This window comes from Pan paniscus, chromosome 5 (genome assembly GCF_029289425.2).
Source record: "Pan paniscus chromosome 5, NHGRI_mPanPan1-v2.0_pri, whole genome shotgun sequence".
Taxonomy (NCBI): Eukaryota; Metazoa; Chordata; class Mammalia; order Primates; family Hominidae; genus Pan; species Pan paniscus.
Window position 1 is genome coordinate 59,867,486 of NC_073254.2, and position 21,569 is coordinate 59,889,054.

The 21,569-nt window shown below is 41.3% G+C and overlaps 2 protein-coding genes across 14 annotated transcripts in view; one reads left to right on the forward strand and one right to left on the reverse strand.

Annotated features, from left to right (window-relative positions):
- Positions 1 to 21,569, reverse strand: part of SUPT3H (SPT3 homolog, SAGA and STAGA complex component) — a 597,091-nt gene that overhangs the window by 547,895 nt on the left and 27,627 nt on the right. For 2 of the 11 annotated variants that reach the window (XR_003028305.4, XM_008958692.6), the window contains exon 1: positions 4,554 to 4,713. The exons of 4 other annotated variants lie outside the window; for them this stretch is intronic. Coding sequence is in view for 2 of the 7 variants with exons in the window: in XM_057302510.2 (XP_057158493.2) it covers positions 4,829 to 5,113 (285 nt within the window). In the remaining 5 variants the exon portion in view is untranslated. Of the gene's footprint in view, positions 1 to 4,360; positions 4,714 to 4,828; positions 7,939 to 21,569 lie in introns of those variants that run through there. 5 more of the 11 variants (XR_008955665.2, XM_057302510.2, XM_008958691.6 and 2 more) reach the window with 5 other exon arrangements.
- The window catches only part of RUNX2 (RUNX family transcription factor 2), a 227,237-nt gene that overhangs the window by 48,997 nt on the left and 156,671 nt on the right, over positions 1 to 21,569 (forward strand). The gene's annotated exons all lie outside the window — the stretch shown is intronic.

Here is a 21,569-nt window from a genome sequence, read left to right on the forward strand (position 1 = left end):
GCTAATTTTTGTATTTTTAGTAGACAGAGTTTCACCATGTTGGCCAGGCTGGTCTCAAACTCCTGACCTCAGGCGATCCACCTGCCTCGGCCTCCCAAAGTGCTGGGATTACAGTTGTGAGTCACCGCACCCGGCCCAGCTAATTTTTGTTTTAAATTTTTTCTAGAGACCAGGTCTCACTATATTGCCCATCACTCTTAGGGTCAAGCAACCCGGGCCTGTCTTGGCCTCCCAAAGTGCTGGTATTACAGGCATGAAGTCACAGAGCCGGCCACGATTTTCATGTTCATTATCTTATTTAACCTTCACTACCCATTAACTATGGGCCAGGTATTTTCAGAGGGAGAACTACAGTATAAAAAAGCCTCACAGACCAATTCTAGAAAGTAAGAGCCTCATTAGTATAACCTATTAGGTGGGAATATGTTTGGATAAATGAGATACAACGGAAGGAACACATCAAGTGCCCAAGAAAATGTTGGTTCTCCCTTAGCAGTAGTATGGGGTTGTTTTCCGTAGAAAATATATTGTGACCAGATCAAAAAAGCACCATTACTGTGACTTAAAACATTATTTTTGTGTGTGAGTGTGTGTGGTTTTTGAGACAGAGTATTGCTCTGTCGCCCAGGCTGGAGAGCAGTGCACAATCTCGGCTCACTGCAACCTCCGCCTCCCGGGTTCAAGCGATTCTCCTGCCTCAGCCTCCTGAGTACCTGGGACTACGGGCATGCACCACCATGCCCGGCTAATTTTTTTGTAATTTTAGTAGATACGGGGTTTCGCCACGTTGGCCAGTCTGGTCTCCAACTCCTGACATCAAGTGATCCACCCATCTCAGCCTCCCAAAGTGCTGGGATTACAGGTGTGAGCCACCACACCCAGCCTGTGACTTACAATATTATTTGTAAAAGAGAACTGTCTTCAGTAATAGTGCCTATTATACACTATCCATGCTGTTACACAAAATTTACAGAACAATTTTTGCAGGTCACTCTTTAGTGGAGGTTGAAGGTAGACAAGATGAGACAAAACCAATTCAATATAAAAATGTTTGTAAAGTAAGACGATAATTTTTAAATGTAATTCTCATTTGATGCCACCAACAGTCCTATGAGAAAGCAGGATGAGGATGGGTACTAATTCCATTTTACTGATAAGGAAATTGAGACTCTGATATTAATAAGTTAAATACCTTAACTGAAATGACAAAAGAATGTGCCAGAAAAGGGCAAAAGCTAGGTTTACAGAATTGGGTCTTAGTGCTCTGTTCACCAACCCACATAACATCTCAGAACATTATTATCACTTCTAGATTATCCAATAAACTTAAGGCTACAGCAGCTAATAGTTACTGAACTGCACACAACCCATCACATGAGTTATTTAAATTAACCTCTTATGAACCTAGAAGCAGATGCCATTACCATCTTCATTTTATAAATGAGGAACCCAGTATTCTTAGGGAGATTAAATAATTTGTCCCAAATCACATGGTTAGGAAGCAGCAGAGCGAGAACTCAAATCAAGTGTTAGAGCCTCAATAAAATATTTTACCCACTTCAGTATAAACTTAAAATAATAATGCATATGGCTGAATTATTTTTCATTAAGTAAACTGTAAGCAAAATCCTTCTTTAACATTCTAATACATAATCAGATTTCTGACGAATTTCACTATTCAACCTCACCATAAAATAAAATCAGTGTTATTTCAACACAAATACTCAATCTCCTGATTTGACTGACGTAGACTACCATGCAGTCACCCCCACCAAAAGATAATTTTCTTCCAGAGGGAACCAAAACTCAAGCTGCTAAAGGTTTCTATTCAAAGCAAAATTTTAAAATTATCAGTGGCTTAAATGGGAAAGTCACTTGCTGGCCTTATTCCAGGTATCTCATTTATTATTTAGACACAAAAACAGTAATTTTGTCACTGTTTTAAAGTATATTTCTGGCCGGGCACGGTGGCTCACACCTGTAATCCCAGAACTTTGGGAGGCTGAGGCGGGTGGAGCACTTGAGGTCAAGAGTTCAAAACCAGCCTGGCCAACATAGTGAAACTCTGTCTCTACAAAAAATACAAAAATTAGCCGGGCATGCTGGCATGTGCCTGTAATCCCAGCTACTCGGGAGGCTGAGGCAGGAGAATCGCTTGAACCCAGGAGGGGGAGGTTGCAGTGAGCTGAGATCGCACCATTGCACTCCAATCTGGGCAACAAGAGTGAAACTCCATCTCAAAAATAATAATAAAGTATTTCTGATATTGCAATGTGGTTAATCATCCTAAAACTATATATTACAAGTCCCAACAAGGCTAACAGTAGGGTGACATTATGATGTGGTCCCAATTCGAACATTTTTGATAGTAAAAGGGGTTCTATTAAATAAAATAATTGTGCTGGAACAATCAGGCTTTATACTACGACTGTCTCAGAAAAATTAAGATACTATAGTCACCCATAAAAGCACCCCATTCTGATTTGTATATTATGAGCTATTCTCTCCATCTGATTTAACTCGTGAGCTTTAAGTTATTGTTCCAGATCTAACAATTATCTTCAGCCTTAAGACCAAGAGCATCATATTTTTTTTTTTATTTTTTTTTTAAAGAGACAAGGTCTCCCTCTGCAGCCCAGGCTGGAAGCCTGGCCTGACCATGATTCACTGCAGCCTTGAACTCCTAGGTTCAAGAGATCCTCTGGCCTCAGCCTCCCAAAGTGCTGGGATTACAAGCATGAGCCAACGTGCCTGGCCCAATGGCACCATTTTACAGACATCAGGCCAAGGTTAAGGGTGCTACCGCTACCTAAAAAGGTTTTTTATTTGTTCTTTTAGTTTTATTTTCAAATTTGACTTTATATACACTTGCTTAAAAAAAAAAACAGATGCACATATTTCAAGTAAAGTAATTTTGTGAAACATCTATTACCTAATTTCACTTATCTCTCCAAAAGATTTGGATAACCATAAAACTAGTTCTAAAATGTCCTAATGCTCAAGAGTTACAATTTTTCAAATCCCTTTATTACACAAAAGGTTAAAAAAGAAAAAAACTTGAATAAAAAGAGCTGGAAACTTCTCACTGAAAAACCAACCAAAGTGGTAAAAGATAGCAGAAACCGACAATCACAAAATAGTACAATAATGTTTAAAGAAAACTCCAGTTAATACTGTCATAGCTCTCTGAATCTGGCATTAGCTGTACAACCTAGGAGACAACGTTTTGCTTTAATTTGTCAAGATGTAAATAAGTACTAACAGACCCATGGTCTGAACTGCAGTATTTGAATGAAAGGCATTATTTGAATATAATTACAATTCCCTATGGCAATAAATGTTCCAAAGAGCTGGCTTCTCTGATTTAAAACTCAACCATATTAAGACTCGGAAGGACTCTCAAAATCTAAATTGTAGCCCTGTGCTGTCCAATGCAGTAGCCACCACTAGCCACATGTGGGTATTTAAACGTAAATCAATTTATTAATTTATGAATAAAATTAAAAATTAAGTTCCTCAGTGACACTTATCACATTTCAAGTGCTGAAGAGCCACTGTGCCTAGGCTACCACTAGTGCCTAAAGGCACAGATTATGGAACATCTCCATCAAGGCAGAAACTGCTAGTGAAAAGTGCAGCCCTAGACTTAGGCACACTTCGCTCCAATGTCCCGAATATCCTGAGATAAGAAACTTTCAATAGCACAATGAAGAGCATTCCATTCTTGCAAAGCACTATCACGAACTGTTTCTCATAGGCAAATTCAGCCTCTTTGAAACATTCACCAGAAATTCCCCAAGTTTTGTCCTTCAAGTAAATCTTTGCAGGGCGAATTTAATTCCTCTTCCAGAGTCTGCCCTTCACATATACTAAGACCCCAGGTCCTCTCCTTCCAAATACATACATACATATATACACATACATATACTTATATACACACATATGTATATACATATATATACACACACATTTCTTTCTACCGAAATAACTTAACATTTCTATTAGCCTCATGGAGAAATGCTAATTTATCCACGTGTACAGTAATACTACGTCCAGGATCGTCTGAGTGTCAAATATTACATATCACTGTCTTCATAACTTCACTCTCACGTGTGAGACCAAGTGTCCTGATTCTCGGAGAAGATAAGGTCACAGTCATTCTGAACTCCTAAAACGTGGAGAGCAAAAGCAGAGCTAACATGTACTGAGCAGCACCTGGCGCTGTTCTAAGCGTTTAACGTGTATTTTCTCATATAATCCTCACAATTCTGAAATAGGCTATAAGATCGCCATTTTACAGACCAAAACAAGGCAAAGACAAGCTAAATAATTTCCCCAGGGGTCACAGACGTGAGCTCACCCCACAGAGAACACAGCGGATCTTTTCCTCTTTCTGGATGCTACACTCCCACTAACTACCTAACTCTTCTCCCGCCGTGCCATAAAGCAACAATTTCCCTCTTTAATGATTCCTCCGGCAGCCCCCACACTACCTAGACGACCCGCGCACCCCGCTTCTTAGCACAGCCCAGCCCCCCTCACCCCACGCCCACCCGCCAACAGGGAGGAGTCGAGAGGCAACTCCAAGCTCGGCAGCGGAACCAGGGCGCTGCGCCCGGTCAGCGCCTCCCACAGCCGCCCTCCCTTCAACACTCCGGCGTAGACGACGAAGACCCAGGCAGCCGCCCTCGAGCCGGGGCCAGGGCGTGGCCGGCGCGAGGTCGCAGCGACGCTGGGATCTCCGCTCTGCGTCCCTCCCGGCTCTCTGACGTCTCCCCCGCCCGAATCCCCGCACCGCCCCCCGCAAACCCCCCGCAAGCCCTACAACCTCTGCTTTAAGAACCCTTGGAGGCACTGCTGCGCTTCCCGCGAGGAGAATGTAGGGGTGGAGATGGGGCGGTTTCTGCTGCTGCGGCCCGGGACACGCTTGGAAAGGGGCGGGGTGGAGGACAGAGAGTGTGGAGTGTAGAAAGGGAAAAGGTGACTCGGCTGGGTGACGGGACGATGGGGGGGGGTGCAAGATGGCGTGATCCCGACTCTCGGTGGGGCGGGGGTTGCGGAGACTGAGGAGTAAGCGATACGGACGCCCCCAGCACTGGCAGTGCGGGCGCATGCGCGCTCGGCCAGGTGGCGCGCGGTCTCCCAGCCCGAGCGAGCTACTTCCGCCACGCTCGCCGGGGGCGGGGCGTTGTGCGCGGTCTTCAGGGCCGGGCGTGGGCAGCGCTGAGCCGCGCGGCGGCGTTTAGAGCTGGGGCCGCTGGGAGCGGAGTGGGGACGAGCTGAGATCGGTGAGGGTGTACAGGGTACAGGCTTGAATTCTTTAGGAATTGGGCCCGAGAGGGCTAGGATTTTTGAAGGATTGGGTGACCGGCACTGGAAGTTGATTTTCAACTCCGAGGAAGAGATTCACCGTTCTAAGCTTCTTTCCAGGAATTGGAGTGAACGGGATCTTAATGGGATTGCGCGTTTACAATGGTGAAGGGAAACGGAGGGGTCTGAGCGCTCCCCGCAGGGCCGCAGTACGGGCGTGCGGACGTGGAACCCTTTCTGGGACGGCGAAACCAGCTCTTCCGCCGCTTCCGCGCGCCATCACTCCCTACCCTGACCTCGCACAGAATCTGTTTCATTAATCTGCTATTAATGTTTTTTCCCCAACTCATGTTACTAGACGCAGGCGTTTAACTACCATGTTTTGTTATTGAAAACTTTGTCTACTTGAAGGCTTTTTTTTTTTTTTGGACGATTCTGTGTTTAGATTTTGGCCTGTTCCTCATTTTAAAATCTTGCACCCCCAGTATTGCACTGTACATCCTGTCCTGCCACATTTGATTGATATAGATGTAGTTCTTTAAATAATACAGTAGTCGTAAGACAATGCTTTCAGTCTTTCACTCTTTATATTATATGAAGTCTTATTTATATTTTAACATTCTTATTGGCTGCTTAGAGAAGAAAACTGGTTATCCATGCTCACCTTCACACCTGTGTTGTCAAATACTATAAAATACTGTATTTTATAGGGATTCAAGTATTAACCCTCACCAAGTCTTTTTAAGCATCACTGCTTCAGTTATTTTCTTGCCTATAGATACTGTGAGTTCTGAAATCCCTTCCTTCTATTTGCTTAAATTGTTTAAAATAGCAACTTATTTGGTTATTTCCTCTGTGGATTGTAGTTGAGTCTGCTAGTGTTGTGTTTGATTCTCTTTAATCTCCCCAATGCTTCAATATTTGCCAAATACCTAAAATTCCAAAAGAATAGATATATTTAGAATGTGAGAGCTCAGCTTGATGTGTAAATCAGGGATCAATTCATTGCTGAGCAAAGTGTGCAGTATAAGGGAAAGTAACAGAGTGAGTATGGTGATAACTTCTTACATGGGAAGACTGGTTGAAAGCTCTTTTGAGTACATTACCAAGAAATTAGTTAACAGAAGATTAAGAGAAAAATTAATGTTCACATCTAAAGAAACATAAAAGTAGATCATTTCAATTAAAATTGTGTTCAGTTAATGTTATCATAGAAGTTCCTGCACTGGAGTTTCACCTGCATCAGATGAGTACCTGTTTGATCCAGTTTATCAGGATAGAATCCAGATCATCTTATTCTAGGATACTGGTGTCCAGCCTGCATAAAATCACACACAGGCCAAGCGCGGTGGCTCACGCCTGTAATCCCAGCACTTTGGGAGGCCGAGACGGGCGGATCACAAGGTCAGGAGATCGAAACCATCCTGGCCAACATGGTGAAACCCCGTCTCTACTAAAAATACAAAAAAGTATCCGGGCGTGGTGGCACGTGCCTGTAGTCCCAGCTACTCGGGAGGCTGAGGCAGGAGAATCGCTTGAACCTGGGAGGCGGAGGTTGCAGGGAGCCGAGATCACGCCACTGCTCTCCAGCCTGGCAACAGAACTAGACTCCGTCAAAAAAAGAAAAAAAAAAAATCACGCACAACAAAAGTTAATGAGAGTGACACATGGAGAAGGGAAACTGAGTTAAGGCATTGATACAGGAAGTTTAAAAATTTATTCTTAGGAAACTGAATTGGGCTGTTGGCAGAGATCTGAGTTTTAAAGTCACATGAGTTAACCAGGTTCCTACCTCCTGGAATTTCTTAAAATCCATTTTTGAAAATCTGATTTAGCCATAATTTTGCTCATAGTTTGAGACCATTGCTATATACAAAGGGCCAAAAATATTTTTGCATTACATTCATATCAAATATCCTAAACTATCAGTGGTACTAGGGTATCTTAATTATAACAAAGCTAAAACAGCGAAGCTGTTGCTGAAGTTAAGGCTTTGATGACTACCACCTCTCAGAGAAACAAGTGATTTTCCAAGGCATGTGGGGAAAACACATCAGGAGACCAAGTTAATTTATCACTCCACAAAAATGTCTCCATGACCTGGACAAAATTGTTAAAGAAAAATGAAGCATTGTTAGCGTAGACTTTAACGTTCCTCTGGCATGTAACATTCACGTAGACTCACTAGTGCAAAGAGAAAGTGCATGTATCTAAGTAAAAGTGCCCATGGGCATCTTAAAATGATTAGGTAGTAAGCCCACATTCTCAAAAGAGCAGCAGAAGTCATGGCTAATATGGAACCATCTCTCTGATTCCATGGAAGTGGTTTCTTTTTATTATTATTTTTTGAGACAGAGTCTCGCTCTGTCACCCAGGCTGGAGTGCAGTGGCCCGATCTCGGCTCACTGCAACCTCCTCCTCCCCAATTCAAGCGATTCTCCTGCCTCAGCCTCCTAAGTAGCTAGGATTACAGGCGTGTGCCACCACGCCCGGGTAATTTTTGTATTTTTAATAGAGACGGGGTTTCACCATGTTGGTCAGGCTGGTCTCAAACTCCTGACCTTGTGATCTGCCTGCCTCGGCCTCCCAAAGTGCTGGGATTACAGGCGTCAGCCACCGCACCCGGCCAGAAGTGGTTTCTTCTCATGTGTATGCTACAGTGACAGTTCAGGTGACTTGGAAATTCTTTGTTGTTTGAGATTCATAACCCTTACTTGCTAGGATGTTTGTGGGGACTTTTTATTTTCTATTTATCAATTATTTCATCCTTTGCTATATTTGCCTTCTATTTTTAATGCTTAAGTTGTCACCATGGAAATAAACTGGGTAGATTGCATATTGTTTAGAACCGTATATTGCAATTGTTGCTATATTTGTTTTCTGACGTTGAGAACTGTTTTCCAATTGCATTCTCAAAAGTATCTTGTTTTATGTTTAGAGCAAGTTGTTCTGACCAAAAAGATTACTCAGCCCGGTGGTACCTGAGCAAGTCACTTAACATCATTGGACCCCAGTTTTTGTATCTGTGGAATGAGATGATAGAACCAAATGAACTAAAACCTTACAGCCCTAAAATTCTATGTTCCTTCAAAATGGGAATAGCCAAAGGATGGATCCTAAAGTTGTGCAGAATAATTTCAGCATTTGTGCTACAAAAAATACAAAAGTATTCAGGGCTTTTCTTTTTTTTTTCTTTTGAGACAGGGTTTCCCTCTCTGTTGCCCAGGCTGGAGTGAAGTCATGCAGTCATAGCTTACTGTAGCATCAACCTTCTGGGCTCAAGCAATCCTTCCACCTCAGCCTCCTCAGTAGCTGGGACTACAGGCATGTGCCACTACACTCAGCTAATTTTTAAATTTTGTGTATAGATGGGGATCTCCCTAGGTTGCCCAGGCTGGTCTCAAACTCCTAGGCTCAAGAGATCCTCCTGCCTCAGCCTCCCAAAGTGCTGGGATTACAGGAGTGAGCTGCCATGCCCTGCCTGATGTTACACATTTCAAAAGAAAAACCAACATGAAAAGATGTATCAAATATGCTGATGCACTGCAGGGGGTTGGGGTGTCACAAAATTATTAAGGTGTAATCAAATTGGCTTCCCCTACCTTCCAATTGCATTCATAAGGAAAAGCAGTACAATAATTAGAAAAGAAATGTTAAAAAATTTTACAGTACCAGGTAGCTTGTAGAATTGTAATCATGATCATCCTCTTAGGGACCTATCATTGTAGATTTCACAGTCCAGGGTCTTTTAAAAGTAGTGCTTGGCTGCTGAAAAAATGATTATGTTTTTGAGAGTCAGAATGGTAAGGGAACCATGGAATACCAGAGTTTCAAAGAGCCTTTGAGCTCTTCAGGCACATGAAAACTTAGTTGTTCCCGTTCCCATGGAATCCAATATGTAATACTCTTGTACTGGAATCAAACAACTTTTACATTTCAACAGATTGTTGTAGGCCTACCATGTACCTGACACTATTCTCGAAGCTGCAGATAGAGCAGTGAACAAAACAGACAAAAACATATGCCATCATCAAACTCACATGCAGGAGTTAGACAATAAAAATAAATGCCTAAAATAAATACCTAAATTATATAGTATGTTAGAAGGTCATGAGTGTTATCAGAAAAGTTTATACAGGAAGGGATGTGGAAGGAGACCAAGCACAGGAGAAATGGGGAAGATGTCATTTTTAAATTGGGCAGTTGAAGCAGGCCTCACTGAGAAAGTAGTATTTGAAGAATGACTTGAAAGTGAAGGAGATACCTGCACATATCTGAAGAAAGAGCATTCCAGACTATGAGAACAACTTGTGCAAACCCTAGGGTGGGGACAGGTCTGGTAAGTTGAAGCAACTGCCAGGAGGCCACTTTAGCTAAAGAAGAGTAACCCAGAAAGAAAATCATGTGATATGAGGTCAGAGAAGCACTAGGCCAGATGGTGAAAGGCCTTGTGTGCCTGACACTGAGAGGCTATTGGCAGAAGATTGACATCGTAAGATTTAGGCTTTAAATTGGTTACCTTGGCTGCCAGGTTGAAAATAGTCTGTAGAGTGACAGGTCCTATTGCAGTAACCCAGGCAAAAGACGATGGTAGCTTGTACTAGGGTTGTTACAGTAGAGGGCTTAAGACATGGTTGGGTTCTGGGTATATTTTGAAAACCAATATGATTTGTTGACACATTGGATTTAGGGTTCTAGAGAAAGAGAGGAATGAAGGATGAACAATTTTGTTCAGAGCAACTGGAAAAATTGATTTGCCTACATTAGCTGAGATGGGGAAGATTGGGGTTGGAGTATGCTGGGTAGGTGCAAGAGATCAGGAATGCAGTTTGGGGAATAAGTACATAATTAAGCATGATGTTTGTATTATCTTTAATGTTTTGCCATCAAAAATAAATAAGTTCTGGGCCGGGCACGGTGACTCACACCTATAATTCCAGCACTTTGGGAGGCCAAGGCAGGTGGATCATTTGAGGCCGGTTCAAGACCAGCCTGGCCAACGTAACGAAACCTCGTCTCTACAAAAAAAACACACAAAAAATTAGCCAGGTGGGGTGGCACATGACTGTAATCCCAGCTACTTGAGAGGCTGAGGCAGGAGAATCGCTTGAACCCAGGAGGCAGAGGTTGCAGTGAGCCAAGATAGCGCCACCACACTCCAGCCTGGACAACAAAGCGAGACCCTGTCTCAGTAAATAAATAAATAAGTTCTTAAGGAAATGAGAAGTTTGAATTTGTAACATTTTATAATAATTAAATTAATTTCTAATCTTGCTCATGTAATAAAGTTCCATTTAGACCTATCTAATATATGTCAAGGAATACCTTTAAGAAAGTTTGAGAAAAGCTAAACATCCCCTTGTTTAAAAAAAAAGAAAAAGAAAAATATTTTTTGGTCTATTAATCCGTGAAAGTAGAGAATAAAGTTAAGACGAGTATACAGAAACATCCAGTTCTCCAAAGTATTTTCATTGAAACTGAATCTATTTCAGTAAATTATTCAAATAACTGCCTTCTTTTTCTATTACATGTGGAAACAGGACCAAAAGTTATTTGGTGTCATATAAAATAAACTACAGTGTGGCTAAGGCAACCTGTTATTCCTACTTCACATTCTGAAGGTGGATGCAACAAACCTATTTTGACTAAGTAATGCTCAGATCATTTGTTAAATAGTAATCAGGGAACTATACCAACAGGTTTCACCAGGTTACTTTGTTTTTATTTTTAGCTTTTTACAGATGCAGCATAAGCTGTATTTTCCTCTTTCCAGAATATGTTTAAAACCATTTCTTTAACTCAGTCAGGTATAGTGTAAAAAATAAAGGCTTTGGTGTCACTTTAGCCGTAATGCTGGGCAAGTTATTCAACTGAAAATAAGTGTCCTCCACTGTAAAATAAGGATAGGAATACCTAATGTAGGAAGGTTGATATCAGATTTAAATGGGAAGTTCCTGACACATTGAAAATATTTGATAATTTGTAGTTATTATTGTTTTCCAGGGGTGGGGGGAGTGGTTGGGTGTTTGTTTGTTTGTTTGTTTGTTTGTTTGTTTGTTTGTTTGTTTTTTAGACAGAGTTTCGCTCCATTGCCCGGGCTGAGTGCAGTGGCATGATCTCAGCTCACTGCAACCTCTACCTCCAGTGTTCAAGCTATTCTTATGTCTCAGCCTCCTGAGTAGCTGGGACTACGGGCATGCACCACCACGCCCAGCTAATTTTTGTATTTTTTGTAGAGACAGCATTTTGTTATGTTGGCAAGGCTGGTCTTGAACTCCTGGCCTCAAGTGATCCTCCCACCTTGGCCTCCCAAAGTGCTGGGATTACAGGTGTGAGCCACTGTGCCTGGCCAGTTTTCTAGTTTTTATTATAATTAGTTATTGAGTAATTTTATAATGTTTATATTTTTTAATGTGTTAGACATAGTACTATGAAACACAAAATCTTATCTCAAGTATTAGACGTTAGGGTGTCTTTTTTTTTTTTTTTTTTTTTTTAAAGACCGGGTCTCACTCTATCTCCCAGACTGGAGTGCAGTGGCACAATCATAGCTCACTGTAACTTCAAACTTCAGGGCTCAAGCAGTCCTCCCACCTGATGCTACAGATGCACACCACCATACCCTGTTAATTTTTTTAAAAAATTTTATGGAGATGGGGTCTCACTATGTTGCCCAAGCTGATCTCAAACCCCTGGCCTCACGTCATCTTCCTGCCTCAGCATCCAAACTGCTAGGACTATAGGCATGAGCCACTATGCCCAGCCTATTTTTTCTTAATTCAGTAAACTTATGTAAATTTGACAATTATTCTTTTAACAGACATTTACTGAGGACGTAGTAAGTACACTATTTGTCATTGTTAGACATTGGGAATATAAGATGAATAACAGAGTCTCTGCTCTCAAAAAGACTTCTTACTGGTGAATTTAGGAGAGACAAAGGTATATAAACAAGGAAGAGCAAAGGTACTATGATAATATGTAACCTGGGTGTCAGCTGAGATCTCCCTGGGTTTTAACCTCTCGGTTAGGATTGGTTTGAACCTCCATTCCACCTCATTTGCAAGTCCAATGCCCAACCCAAGTTTTTTTCTTATTTCTGGGGAGCTAATGTTCTCACTGAACTGCTTTGGCTCTGAACTTCCCCTTATGGTAAACTAGTGAGGTTCATGGATGAGCTGCCATCTGTCCTTATTCCACAAACATCCACTCAGATGTGGAACTTATCCCTGTTCCTAGGTTTCACCCAAAAGCATTTTCACAAAGCTCTGTGTGGGCACAGCAGATTTACTAAGGTTGTGAAATGATGAAAGGGAGTTAACATCACAACATCACAGAAACACAACTTAAAAGTACTGTAAATTTCTATTCTTAAAAGCAGGCCAGGTGTGGTGTCTCAAACCTATAATCCCAGCACTTTGGGAGGCCAAGGTGGGTGGATCGCTTGAGGTCAGGAGTTCAAGACCAGCCTAGTCAATATGGTGAAACCCCGTCTGTACTAAAAATACAGAAATCAGCTGGGCGTGGTGGTGCATGCCTGTAATCCCAGCTACTCAGTAGACTGAGGCAGGAGAATCTCTTGAAGTTGGGAGGTGGAGGTTGTGTTGAGCGAAGATCGCACCACTGCACTCCGGCCTTGGTGAAAAAGCACTCCTGCCACAATGTCGTGCTTCTCCACAGTGCCCCTTTTTCTTCTTTCTACTCAGTCTTCTGCTCCTCCTCACCCACAAATTCTTATTTGTTTTTAATATTAAGTAGTTTTTTCTTTTCTTAGATTCCAGCAGGCTCCAGTCTTTGAGGGCTTACTGGCCACCCAGCAGCTTATTAGTGCATTTTTTTTTTTTTTTTGAGATGGAGTTTCACTCTTTTTGCCCAGGCTGGAGTGCAATAGAACAATCTTGGCTCACTGCAACCTCCGCCTCCCAGGTTCAAGCGATTCTCTTGCCTCAGCCTTCCTAGTAGCTGGGATTATAGGCATATGCCACCACGCCTGGCTAATTTTGTATTTTTAGTAGAGATGGGGTTTCTCCATATTGGTCAGGCTGGTCTCAAACTGCCGACCTCAGGTGATCAGCCCACCTCGGCCTCCCAAAGTGCTGGGATTACAAGCATGAGCCACCGTGCCCGTCCTATTAGTGCATTTTCTCAAAGAAATTGGAGATCATTTCCTTCAAAACTATCTTCTCTGATATAAATTATCTTACCTCCATATGTATAGATTGTAGCAGAGACACAATTAGGGAGTAGTCATTTGAGGCCACTAAGTGTTGACTGGAGCAGAGAAAGATGTCAAGGAAGATAACTTCTCTGAACCTCAGTTGTCTTCAAGGTCTTGTGATTAGGATTACATGGAAATGTATGCAAAGTGCCTTGCACATGATAAGCTCTTAATAAATGTTGGGGGTTTTTTTGTCATTATTGTCGTTACTGTTGAGAAGATGACGCATCACTCAGCCTTGAAGAGTAAATGATGGTTTAACAAAATGAGGAAGGATAATTTAGGCAGAGGGAGCCGTATTAGCAAAGTCAATGTGTTGGAGGAAACTGCCAGTTGTCCAGCATGATGAGATCATAGGGTATGAGAAGGAAAGCTAGAAATTTGACAGGAGCCAGATCAAATAAAGTCTTGGGCATTAAGTTTGGGCTTTATCTAATAAAAGATGGTGAGCCTTGGAATAATTGTTTTTAATGCAATGACATAGTTAAATTTGCTTTTTAGTTGACAGTAATGTGTAAGACAGGTTGGAAGGGTGAAAAACTGGAAGGAGCTAACAGTTCAGGAAGAGGTGATACGGGCTAGAGTTAAGTCAATGGAGTAGGAAACAATAGAAGATGGCAGGAGAAATGCTAAAGAAGTAGAATTTTATATAACTTGGGTACTCGTAAGACATGAGGATAGAAGTAAGGCAAAGAAGGAACTCAAGTATCATTCCAAGGTTTCTTGACTTACTGAGTGGATGGTAGTACCATTTATCAAGACAAGGAATACTAAGATGGCAGTTTTGGACATATGTTTGAGGTGACTGTACAAAATCTCAGTGGCTATGACAAGTAGCAAATTGGAATATTCAGGCAAAATAGTCAAGATAGAAGCTAGAATAAATTATGTAGTTCAAGAGAGTGGCTGCACATTTGGGTTTAGGAACCAGAAGCACACAGCACTCATCATTCCACACACATAACTCACATGCGACACACAGCCCTGTTCCTAGATTCGGCCTAGAAAATTCTCGCAAGAATCTGTGTGGGCACAGCGGAAGCCAAAGTAGACAATGAAATGCCCGAGACAGTGCATAAAACAATGAGAAGTGAGTCAAACATCAAATCCTAAATATCCACATTCAATGCTTCTAGTTCCCAGATCTAAATGTCCACATACTCTCCTGATCTCCAGACTGTATTCTAGCTTCTATCTGCACCATTCTCCCTGAATATTCCAGTTGTGCTACTGGTTATAGCCACTGGGATTTTATACAGTTACCTTAAACACAGTCCTAATGGGAGGAGGAGAGGAAGAGTCAACAAGGAACATTGAGAGGGTGCTTAGTGGTGTCACAGAAACCAGGAGAGCAGAGTTTCAAAGAGGCACATTAATGATGCTAAAACAAGAATCAGGATTAATTGGACTTAGCCAGTTGAAGGTAACCGTTGGCAAAACAGCTTCAATAGAGTGGCAGGAATAGAAGCTTGGTTATAGTGACTTGGAAAGTCCTATAAGTTCCTTATTCTTCCCAAGAATTTGCCTGTGAAAGAGAAAGAGTAGCTGGAGAAATATTCAGGGCCATGATATAGATGTTCAAGATCAAAAGACTTGAGGTTATTTACAGGCTTTCGAGAAGAAGCTGGTAAGGAGGGAAGGTTTGAACACTTGGGATAGACGAAGGCTAATGACAAAATCACTGTGATGCAAAGATAGAATTAGACACTAGAAAAGAGACCAGAAAGTGGGATGAGTCTTAAATTAGAAAAGAGGCAGGCTGGAAAAAAGAAATGAGAACTTGAAGCAGACCATACCTAATGATCCCAGTTTTTTCAGTAATGTATGAAAGCAACTATTTTGCTGAAAAAGTGAGGATGACAGGGTAAATCCTGTATGAGGTGATAAAGTTTTGTTGCCACACTATGAGGAATAGGACAGAGATAACCAGAGGCTTGTTAAATTGCAGCTAGCCCGGAGCATACAGCAGTGGCTCTAAAAGTGTACTTGCAGCATCTGCTTCTCGTTAGAAATGAATATTTGGGCCCCGCCCCAAACCTGCAGAATCAGATACTCTGGGGGGCGGAGTTCAGCAATCTAACTTAAAAAGTTGTCCGGGTGATTTTGAAGTAAGTTAATGTTTGAGAACAACTTGCACTAGAGCATCTACAGAATTTGTGACTCCTCCAACTAGCAAGCAATGATGAAGCACAAACTATGCTACTCAACCACATTCTAGTCATTTTTGGTCATATTTTTCATATTACAAATACATTTATTTGGAAAAATATTGTTAAGGACTTTTAAAAATCTACTGGTTTCTCTCTAGAAATGGGTGTCATACAGGATTTAAAAATCTAACCCAACAGATTTCTTTCTTCCAAGTTTTACAAAGCAAATACTATAAAAAAAAAAAATCTTGCTTCTCTACTCTCATTTTACATTTATAATAGAGAAATAATAAAATTGTTGTTCATAGCATCAGAAATATTCAGCGACTCCCCCTATATAGCAGTTCTCAAATTATGCTCCAGCACTGGTATCATCTCATTCTAATCAAATAATGGCAGTCATTTCCCAATTCATGGGGAAGGAGTTTATGAACTGAATTTCTCAATTTTAAATTATCCTCCAACAAATGTTTCTTAAACCTTTGGCTTCTACTACTATTTGTCTTGCAGCAAGTGCTAATTGATGACCAAGTAAGTGAACAAATAGTAAATGAATATTAATGAAACTTGAAGTTAGCCAGTCATACTTAGTTCAATAGTTTCTCTTCAATAGAACACATGTTTATGACTGTGATTTTTATATTGCATACCAATAATAAAGTCATTTTCTACTATTATTGTCCCAATAATCTTGCCATTGCTCAAATATTTGGAACCTAACTTGGAACTACTTTCACGATCTGGGAGATATCCTTTTGGAAATCCTGAACAATGAAACAGCCAACAGATCACTGGTCTAGAAAGATCATAAAGACTCATTTTTCAGCTAAATATGTGTGTAGGTGATCAAGGTGATTTAACCAAGTATGTCTTGCTTAAAGAAATATGGCATAATATGTAGAAATCCATATTTGTAAATCATAGATGGACATATAGATGACAGTGAGACATTCTCCAATTACTTACAATTAAGACTAAGCTCTGAAAGTTAATTTGTACAATAAGTAAATAATGGATCACTGTAGAGATACAGATCCAAGACAGCAAGCCTTAATTATAACCTGATTAAAATATGATATAAATAAGAAGAGAGGTTAGTCAGGAAGCACAGAAAGAGCAGAATTAGAACATATTGGCAGGCCGGGCATGGTGGCTCATGCCTGTAATCTGGTACTTTGGGAGGCTGAGGTGGGCAGATCACTTGAGGCCAGGAATTAGAGACCAGCCTGGCCAGCATGGTGAAACCACGTCTCTACTAAAAATACAAAAATTAGGTATGGTGGTGCACACCTGTAATCCCAGCTGCTTGGGAGGTTGAGGCACGAGAATCACTTGAACCTGGGAGATGGAGGTTGCAGTGAGCCGAGATTGCACCAGTGCCCTCCAGCCTGGGCCACAGAGGAAGACTCTGTCTCAAAAAAAAAAAAAGTTATTTCACATTCCAATTCTGTGGAGGTAAATGAGGAAAAGAAATAGGTCAGGCTATGATGGTCTTAGTATTATTTAAAAATTCAAATTATGTAGATAACTCTCATTATCCTGATTCTGTTGTGACCAAGCAACCTTCAGATTCTTTGGCTTCCATGAATAGTATTTGGCTTCTCAGTAATGTGATAATAATGTCAATGATAATGTCAATAACTCAGCATTTTGTTTTTTATGCTGGGTCTCTTATAAGTTGAGTCAGCTCTGGAACAGCAATATGTTGTCTGGTGAGGGTCAAGGGGGTCAAACCCCAAACCCGAACTCCACTCTAAGAGGTTCAGGCCGTCTTCCTTGGCAGTACCCCAACCTGGAAACCTGTTTTTCTTCTGAACAACTACAGGAAACAGATAAATTATCATGTGCTTTTTCACCTCATAAAAGGATCGTTTGCTTTATGAAAATGTTTTAAAACATTGGGAACTTAAAGAAGATGAGAAACTGAGAAGTGACTTTTGAGTTTTCAGAAGTTCTTTAATGTTGACATAACTAGTCTTGATGGTGTGGTGAGGGTATAAATGTGAACATATTGAACAGATCACTCATTTGAGAAGGTTAGCAGTTAAAAGAAGGAAGGGAACAAAATGGAAGGTGAAAGTGTAGTTGGGTAATTGAAAAGAATTTTGGTTGTCATTTTCCCCCATGAGAAAGAAACTAGGTCAGAAAAAAAAGAGAAAGGCCAATGGAAATGGAAATAGAGATATGAACATCACAGGAGAGAAGCTGGATAACTGAGAATACAGGCTCCCTAAAAAGATTGGGTTTGTGGGGCAAGGGAGTACATTTCCTTCAGGGAAAACTCCTTCAAAATTACTCTGAAACATAGTACTTCTTTTAAATACATAACTTTATTATTATAGATTGGCTTTAGACTCTCTTCCCTCTGATCAAATATCTCTCAAATTTTATTTATTTACAAAATATGAATGAAGCGTCTCTCACAATTAAAAGAGGAAGAAAGATGTGATCCCTGTCCTAGAGAAGCTTATAGTCTAACCGGAAAAAATGGACTACTAAACAAATCATTGCATGTCTTGTATAGGTACAAGATTCTATGTGATATGGTTTGGATGTTTATCCACACGAAATTTCATTTTGAAATGTGATTCCCAAATTTGGAGCTGGGGCCTGGTTGAAGATGACTAGATCATGGGGGCAGATCCCTCATGAATGGCTTAGCACCATCCCCTTGGTAAAAGTGAGCTCTTGCTGTTAGTTTATATGAGATTCTGTTGTTTAAAAGAGTCTGAGACCTTCCCCTTGCTCTCTTGTTCCCACTCTCGCCCTGTGATGAGCCTGCACCTGCTTCGCCCTTCATCATGATTATAAGCTTTCTGGGCAGATATTGGTACTATGATTACTTGTACAGCCTGAAGAACCATGAACCAATGAAACCTTTTTTCTTTATAAATTACCCAGCCTCAGGTATTTCTTTACAGCAATGCTAAAATGGCCTAACACAATGTATTAGTCTGTTTCTACACTGCTGTAAAGAACTGCCTGAGACTGGGTAATTTATAAAGGAAAGAGGTTTAATTGACTCACAGTTCAGCATGGCTGGGGAGGTTTCAGGAAACTTACAGTCATGGTGGAAAGCGAAGGCGAAGCAAGGCGCCTTCTTCACAAGGCAGCAGGAAAGAGAAGTGCCAAGCAAAGGGGAAAGAGCCCCTTATAAAACTCACTATCACGAGAACAGCATGGGGAAACCGCCCCATGATTCAATTACCTCTACCTGGTCTCTCACTTGACACTTGGGGATTATGGGGATAAAAATCAAGATGAGATTTGGGTGGGGACACAAAGCCTAAACGTATCACACACTATGGAAGCATAGAGGAGATTACTTTTGCTTTTTAAATATTCAAATAATACTTCAAAACTATTTAATCCATTTCATTGGTGGCTCATCTTTTCACCAGTTTCCAGTCCTCATCTGCAGGCTCTCATATATGTAGTCAGGCCTTTATACTTGTTTCCAATCGGTTAAACAAACATACATTTTCCTTGCTTGTACAGTATAATAGAACTAGAGGCTCTGGGGAACTCAGAATTACGTAATACATAATCCCTGCCTTCAAGAAATCTGCACGCCAATTGAGGTGTGCAAGCTAATAGAACATTTTATTTTTTACTATTTATATTTAAATATAGGCTGGGCATATTGGCTCATGCCTGTAATCCCAGCACTTTGAGAGGCCAAGGCAGGAGGATTGCTTGAGGCTGGGAGTTTGAGACCAGCCTGGGCAACATTTTGTGAGACTCTGTCTCTACAAAAAAATATATAAAAACTAGCCAGGTGTGGTGGCATCCACCTATATTCCTAGCTACTTGGGAAGCTGAGGCAGGAGGAATGCATGAGTCCAGGTTACAGTTAGCTGTGATCACACCACTATACTCCAGCCTGGACAACAGAGTGAGATTCTGTCCCTAATAAAATAAAATAAATAAAAATAAATACACTTTTACTTCTTAAAGGGAAAACTTATTAGGCTGTATAATCTGCATAATAATTCTGTGACATTTCCCAGACAGCAAAGACTCTGGGTGGGGAGGGTCAGAAGAAAAAGAAGGGAGACCAATACATTGTAATGTTAATTTCTAGGTGTGGAAATTACCTAGAAAATGCCTAGATCTATTTTTTTTTTAATATATATTTTTGCTGTTTGGTGTTCTCTGAGTTTCCTAGTCTAAGGTTTAGTGTCTCTCATTCATTTTGGAAAATTCTCAGCCATCGTCACTGCAAGTATTTCTTTTGTTGATTTCTTTCTTTCTTCCCCTTCTGTTATTTCCATTACAAGTATGTTACCCTTTAGTAATCGGCCCACAGTTCTTGGACATTCTGTTCAGATTTTTTTCTTTCTACTGGCATATCTTCAGGCTCACAGGTTCTTTGTCCATGTCACATCTTTTGATGAGCCCATCAAAAGCATTCTTTATTTCTGTTACAGTGTTTTTGACTTCTAGTATTTCCTTTTATTGTTTCCTAGGGATTCTATCTGTTTACATTACCCATTTGCTCTCACATGGCATTCTTTTTTTCTCAATTAGAGTCCTTAGCATGTTAATTATAGTTATTTTAGATTTCTAGTCTGATAATTTCAAAATATCTGCTGTATCTGAGTCTGGTTCTGATGCTTTGTCTATTCAGACTGTACTTTTTGCTTCTCAATATTTCTTGTAATTTTTTGTTGAAAGTCAAGTATGGTGTATTGGGTAAAAGGAACTGAGGTAGATAGGCCCTCACTGTGTGGTTTTATGTTTTTCTGGCTAGGAGATAAGCTGTGTTTATTGTTTGCTATAGCTGCAGTGTCAGTGTCTAAAATGTACTATTAATGTGTTCTTGCATTGTGTAAAGTAAGATTTTTTTTTTTTTTTTTCCTGGAAACGGAGTCTCGCTGTGTAGCCCAGGCTGGAGTGCAATGGCCAATCTCAGCTCACTGCAACCTCTGCCTCCCGGGTTCAAGAGATTCTCCTGCCTTAGCCTCCCGAATAGCTGGGACTGCAGGTGCCCGCCACCACCCCGGCTAATTTTTCGTATTTTTAGTAGAGACGGGATTTCACCATGTTAGCCAGGATGGTCTTGATCTCCTGACCTCGTGATCTACCCACCTTGGCCTGCCAAAGTGCTGGGATTACAGGCGTGAGCCACTGCAACCGGCCCGGTAAAGGAAGATTTATAAAGAAAAGAGGTTTAATTGGCTCATAGTTCTGCAGGCTATATAAGAAGTGTAGTGCCAGCATCCCTTTCTGGTGAGGGCCTCAGGAAGCTTACAACCATGGCAGAAGGTGAATAGGGGAGCCAGTGCATAACATGGTGACAGCAGGAGTAAGGTTGGGGTTGGGTAGGGGGTGCCACATTCTTTTTCTTTTTTTGAGACGGAGTCTCACTCTGCCCAGGCGTGATCTCGGCTCACTGCAACCTCTGCTTCCCGGGTCCCGGTTCAAGCAATTCTCCTGCCTCAGCCTCCTGAGTAGCTGGGATTAGAGGCGTGCACCACCATGCCCGGCTAATTTTTGTATTTTTAGTAGAGACGGGATTTCACCATGTTGTTCAGGCTGGTCGTGATCCGCCCTCCTCGTGATCCGCCCTCCTCGGCCCAAAGTGCTAGGATTACAGGCGTGAGCCACTGCGACCAGCTACCACACTCTTAACCAGATCTCACATGAACTCAGAGAACTTACTCATTGTCATGAGGAAAGCACCAAGCCATTAATGAGGGATCCGCCCCCATGATCCAAACACTTCCCACCAAGGCCCCACCTCTAACACTAAGGATTATATTTCAACATGAAATTTGGAGGGGACAAGCATCCAAGCCATATCAAATGTCCTCTAGAGTCCTCCTTTTAGCCTCGCCTGTTGTCTTTGGGTTTCCCTAGAGACTCCTTTTTAAGTAGGGTCTGAAGCT